Below are 6,000 nucleotides of genomic sequence, written 5' to 3'. Positions count from 1 at the left end.
TATGTCGACGTGTGGGGCAGGTACAGCCTGTGGCGTTACACGCGGTCGGCCGCTCGCTCGCTCATCGACTACCTCGAGGGGGACGCTGTCACAGTCGCCACGCGGGAGCTTGGTCACTCTTGGCGCGGATGCATCGTCCCCTTTGCCGTTGACAACCGGACCATCGAGGGCTCGGGCTCGCGGGGAAGGTCGCGAGCGGAGCGGCTTCGCTTCCTCATGTACGAGTTCTTTGCCCTGCAGTTGCGATACGGGTTTGTCTACTCCTTCTACTGGATCAGCTCGGAGGCGAACTACCTGGCGGACGACCTGTCGAGAGGCCGCGAGGCGGAGTTCCTCGCGAAGGTTGATGAGAGCGGCTTCCTGGCTCCAGGCGCTTTCCTGCAGAGGAGCGCCAGCGCGGGCAGGGAGCGCGCGCTGCCGGAACGCCGCCGTGCCTTTGAGGATGTACCCGAGCAGCCCACGCGGGCGCCCCCCCCTGTTCGCCGCGGGCGGGCAGTAGGGCGGACGTGGATCACGCTTTGCCTTTTTGTCACGTGCGTGGTCGAGCAGACTGAGGCCGTCACCCCTCTCGCAGTCCATGGCGGCCTTCCCCTTGTGGCGGTCATCCTGGGCGCCATCATAGCGGTCGGCGGCGTCATTCTCGGCGCGTCCCTCCCCGCAATCGCGCGGGCCGGACGGGCATGGGCGGCGGAGGGCGGCGCAGCGCGCGCCCAAGCGCCCCCCGGGCGACAGCAGCAGCGCCGCAGGCGGGCTCATGTCGCAGGGGCCGTCCGGCCGCGGCCCGCCCAGGCGCCACGCGTACGCAGGGCGAACATGGGGACAACGATCCTCTCCATGTGCCTTCTCTGTGGCTGTGCTGCCGCCCCGGGGACGGAGGTGGGCATCAGCCCTTCGCGAGGTCGTCCGTCTTCCAGGGCCTCCCGTGCCGTTGGGTGCGACCGGTGGAGAGCGTCTTTGACAACCGGCTGGCGCCGTCGTCATGGCGTACAGTGAATGCGGCCATGAAGTACTGGAAGGAGACGTGTTTGCAGTACGGCTGGTCGGTCATCATCTACACAGACGACCCCGAGAGGGGCGGAAAGCTTGCCGCATGCGTAATGTCGATGGTCGTGGACACGAAGCTTGTCTTCGGCTCGATCGAGGGCTACGCGTGGGGCATCTGCACGTGGCAGCAGATGATGCACCAGGCAGATCCACGTCTTGGCGTCGTCGATTGGACCATGTTCATGGCCGGGGTCAAGGTCCTGACGTGGGTCCCTGGCGAGCCTCGGAAGGCCGTCCCCTTCGCCATCGTCGCCGCCATTATCAGGGCGACTGACGTGAGGAACTTCGCATCCGTCCAGCTCGTTTTCCTCATCCTCCTGCTCGTGTACACCTTTTCTCGCTCCGAGTCTGGCCTCTGCAAGACCTTTGAGGGGCGTGAGAGGTTTGACAAGACCGAACATATGACGGTCAGCGACGTCGACATCGGACAGGTCCAGGACGAAAGCGGCAACACGGTGCGGGGATTGTGGGTCCGTTTCAAGAAGATCAAGCAGGACCAGCGTGTGGAGCGCCCAGAGGCGAGGGGCGACGGCGACTGGGCCTTTGTTGGCGATGTGGCTGACTCGAGGTACAGCATCATTGCGTGGTTCGTGCGCCTCATGGGGTTCCACATCGCCGTCCTCAACGCCCGTCGCGACCCAGACGAGCCTTTCTTCCTCGAGACGGTGGATGGCCGCCGACGCCCCCTCCGCTACGCGCCCGCCATGGACCAGTTCAAGGCGGCTCAACGCGCTGTCGGTGTCGCGGCGGGCGAGGAGGGCGGGCTCCACGGCCTGCGGGTCGAGGGCTACAACAACTCGAAGCGGGTGTTGGGCGAGGACGTGACGGTGGCGCATGTGGCTTATGGAAGAGCGATGCCCACAAGCGCTACTCGCGTTTCCCGATGGGTCTCGTTGCTCAGATCCCAGCCGCGGTGAGCGGCGTCCTTCGGGCCGAAGGGGGCGGCGCCGCCGAGGGCGCCCAGCCCGCGGCGCGCAGCGCCTCCGCCCCTGCCGAGCGCGGCCCGCCTGCGGTGCGGCTTACACGCGAGGCGCTGCAGGGTGGTGGCTCGGCCGCTGCCACAGCAAGCGGCGCGGTCGCGGCGGTCGACGGGCGGGTCGAGGGCCCAGCGAACGTGGTGCCTGAGGGGGGCGACGAGGCTGGCGACGTCCACACGTCCATCGCGGAGGCCGAGGCCGCCAGCGAGGCCAACCTCCTCCCCGACGGCTGGCGCCTCTCCCAGGGGGGCGGCTACGTGGGGCCAGACGGCCGCTCCGCGCTCAGCCGGGCCGATGCGTGGCGCGAGTGGGATGAGTCGTCGCGCGCCGAGGCGGACGGCGACGCTCTCCCCGACTACCTCTCTTATGACGACGACGGCGAGGCAGGCGCCTCCGACTCCGACTCCATGCCGGGCCTCAAGGAGGTCTCGGACTTTGCCATCAATGCGATGGAATAGTGGTTCTTCGTGTCACCGAGGTTCGAGGGGCGTCCCAAGTTTGCGTGCAACGTTGGGACTTGCTTTCAGCTTGGGCGTCTTCCTCTGCAGCTTGGTGAGTGCGAATTTCCGCAGTGTGTGCGTCTTCTCGCTTTGATAACACGCGGATGGTCCAAACCTTTACAGCTCAGCCCCTCGCATGTTACTGCAGTGTGACACCCAAAAGGTGTTGGACAACGGTGACACGAGGGCTTGGGGTGTGAAGGGCATAACCATGGTTGCGTGCAGACAATGGAGATAGAGCAGCCCCGGAGCGGAGGCCCGCCCGGGGTATTCAGTGTGTCGCGGGCGCCTAATCGGGATTAATTCCGTCGGGCGCCTACGAATTTACGTTTGCCGTCGGTGTTTCGCAAGCGCGCCTGGCGGCGGCTTGTGCTATGCCTGCTTTGGAGCCCGACGGGAACGCGGGAGCTATGGTCTCCCACCCTCCTCCCCTATAGCCTCTCACAGTCTGGCGACAGTGGGGGGTGAGTGCGAATTTCCGCAGTGTGTGCGTCTTCTCGCTTTGATAACACGCGGATGGTCCCCCTCTGTAATCGACTGTAACAACGACTAAGGATACAGGTCACAGGGATGCACGGCAAAAAAACCAGGATACGCGCGCACGGGCGTTGGTGGGTAAAAACGGGTCACTTTGGGGGGGGGGGGGGCGGGGGGCGGCAGGCGAGGATACCTTAGCTCCATTCTGGAAACTCGCGAGTTTCCCTGAGTCTGAAAGCTGGTCTGGGGCAAAATCTGAGAGGCAAAAAAAGGACAAAATACCCAGGCGGTCGCTTTGGGGGGTGATCCCGGGGGGAGGGGTGGGTTGCGGTTCAGAGAGTGAGCCGCTCGTCGGCTGCTGCTGCAAGACTGCTCCTGATGAGACTGGAAGTCGAGGCGGCCGCGGACTGGATCGCGTCCACGTTCATCCCCGGCGCGGACGAGGCGGATCTCAAGCAAGCCTTCAACGAGCAGCTGCAGGCCGCGCGCGCGCGCCAGACACGCAGACGCTGCTCCTCTGCGCGCCGCCGACCGCCGCTCCCCTGCCGCGGCGCGCGCGTAGGCGGTGCTCTTCGCGCGGTACGAGGGGCACTGGTACGTCGACGAGCCGCACCGCGGCTGCGCGTACCGCTCCATCACCTGGGGCCCGCCGCTGATCGACGCGCTGCTTCAGCGCGCAGCAGATGCGGCTGGCGTGCGCGACGCGGCGTTCGGCAGCGCGATGCAGCGCGGCGAGCCGTACTTTCTGCTGTGGGCGCGCGCGCGCGCACCTCCGCCCCGCTCTTCCGCCCCATACCGCCACGTACCCGCAAGAGTGCCCTCTGCGCCGCCTCCGGCGCCTCTGCCCGTCGGCCTCGCCCGCCGAAAGGGCCTCGCTGCCGACAAGGTTTGCGGGGAGGAGGGGGGAGGCGCGCACACGACGCCGCCCGCTCCCCTCGCCGCAGGTCAACCCGGGCGAGGTGAAGGTGCTGCGAGGAAAGGGGCTCCCGCAGCACATCTACCAGGAGGGGTCGCGGCAGGCAAGACGAAGCCGAGAGACCGCCGAGAGACCGCCGAGAGACCGTCGAGAGACCGCCGAGAGATTGCCGAGAGACCGCCAAGAGATCGCCGAGAGACGGCCGAGAGACCGCCGAGAGACAGCCGGGAGACCGCCGAGATCTACCGGGAGGGGTCGCGCGAGGCAAACAGCCCCTGCTATGTCTCAGCCATCTTGGCGAAATCTCGGCGATCTCTCGGTGGTGTCTCGCTAGGCCAACCCGTACGACACAGGGCTGCGGCTCAAGATTGAGAGAACCGTCGTCAACGTCTCCCTCGACACGCCGATCGACCTCGACGCCCAGACGAGCAGGCGCACCCCAAACCCACACTCTTCCTCGCCCTTCTCCTCTTTCCATCTCTCCCCGCACTCCCCGCACTCCCCTCTCTCTGCCCCCCCCCTCCCTTTCGGTCGCCACACACTGCCTCTGTTCGGAGCGGCTGCTTTTCTTTTTTCCAGGCAGCTGGTGTCTCCGGCGGGACCGCGCGCGCGCGGCGCCAACACGCTGGCACCGGCGGGCACGGTTGTCGAGCCTAGGAGCTGGAATACGTGTTCTTGTATCCAAACCAGCGCTCGAGAGGACACGCGTCCCGCCGTATTCAACCGCGTTCCGCGGCATTCGCTGTCTTGGATAGACTCGTTGGGGGGATTGACTCTGTGGCTGTCGAGGGTTCCCAGATCTCCCCAGATCTCCCCAGATCTCCCCTCGTAGGTTGTCGAGGGTTCCGTCACGCCGCCCTCGCCCTTCCACCACTCGCCGCAGCTCGCCTCCAACGGCGACGCAAATCTCCCACATCTCCCCATATCTCGCCATATCTCGCCATATCTCCTGGTACATCTCTTGCACCGTGTCTCCCCATATCTCGCCATATCTCCCCATCTCTCGCACCAGCCGGACGTCGAGCTCATATCTGCTCATATCTCCCCACAATCTCCCCATAGGCGACGCGCGATTCAACTACCCGCCGTCAATGTCGCTGCCGTCAAATTGCGCGCCGTCCGGCGCGTCGATGCCGCCCGGGGTGGGCGCGATGCTGCAGCCGCCGCAGCGACCGCCCGCGAGGCCGACCGCGTTTGCCTGAGGGCGCATGGAGAGTACATGCGGGCCACTGAGCTCTGTTTACCGTGTTCGAGCTGTGTCCGCGGCCGGAGTCTGCGAATCTGAGTTCGTTTTCCAAGCCCGAGATGTATAATCTATAACAAGTCACCTCTCCGGGTCTTTGGAGTATTCGGAGACGTCTCGTGCGTCGTGGAGCGTCCGGCGTCCGGGCGCACCCGGCCGCACACCCACGTGCCACGATCGGATGTCGCGATCGGAAACGACACTCAAGCGATACACAGTACACACTCAAACAGAAATACCAAATAGCAAAAACATAGATGTCGGTCGGGGACCACGCCGCGCTCCGGCCTCCGCGCACGACACGCACGACCAAACATGATGACATCATTCTGTTCAGCCCTTCCCTCGCACGCACACCCCGGTCCCGGTTCCCGGATGGTCCCCGCTTCTCACTCCCGCGACCACACCTCGATCTTCATGGGCAGCAGCTGGTTCGACAGGTCCTCTCCGTGGCCAAGGCGGCTGCTTTTGCCCAGGCCCCAAGCATAAACAGCGCCGTCGGCCGTGGTGGCGAGGCTGTGGAATGCTCCAGTTGACACAGCGACGACGCGCTGGCCAGCAAAGGCCTCGACCTTCTTGGGCAGCAGCTGGTGCTCCTCGTCGCCGTGGCCCAACCTGCCAAAGGGTCCACCGCCCCAGCTCCAAGCGGCGCCGTCGGCGGTGAGGACGAAGCTGTGGTAGCCTCCAGCCGAGACAGCGACGACGGGCCGCCCAGCAAAGGCCTCGACCTTCTTCGGCAGCAGCTGCCGCTGATAGTCGCCGTGGCCCAGCTGGCCAAAGGCTCCATGGCCCCAGCTCCAAGCGGCGCCGTCGGCGGTGAGGACGAGGCTGTGGTAGCCTCCA

General features: G+C 65.7%; 1 protein-coding gene across 1 annotated transcript; it reads left to right on the top strand.

The window, feature by feature from the left end:
- Positions 1 to 3,338: 3,338 nt before the first annotated feature.
- On the top strand, positions 3,339 to 5,213 carry EMIHUDRAFT_442718 (hypothetical protein). The gene is made up of 7 exons (XM_005781981.1): positions 3,339 to 3,478; positions 3,561 to 3,752; positions 3,943 to 4,017; positions 4,249 to 4,346; positions 4,494 to 4,557; positions 4,747 to 4,810; positions 4,977 to 5,213. Exons 1-7 carry the CDS (start codon positions 3,377 to 3,379, stop codon positions 5,114 to 5,116), a joined length of 735 nt encoding a protein of 244 aa, XP_005782038.1. The 5' UTR covers positions 3,339 to 3,376; the 3' UTR covers positions 5,117 to 5,213.
- Positions 5,214 to 6,000: the final 787 nt, after the last annotated feature.

This window comes from Emiliania huxleyi (genome assembly GCF_000372725.1).
Source record: "Emiliania huxleyi CCMP1516 chromosome Unknown EMIHUscaffold_196, whole genome shotgun sequence".
In the NCBI taxonomy this organism is placed as follows: domain Eukaryota; phylum Haptophyta; order Isochrysidales; family Noelaerhabdaceae; genus Emiliania; species Emiliania huxleyi.
The sequence above is the reverse complement of the archived record's forward strand: the minus strand, read 5'-3'. Positions and strand labels throughout refer to the sequence as shown.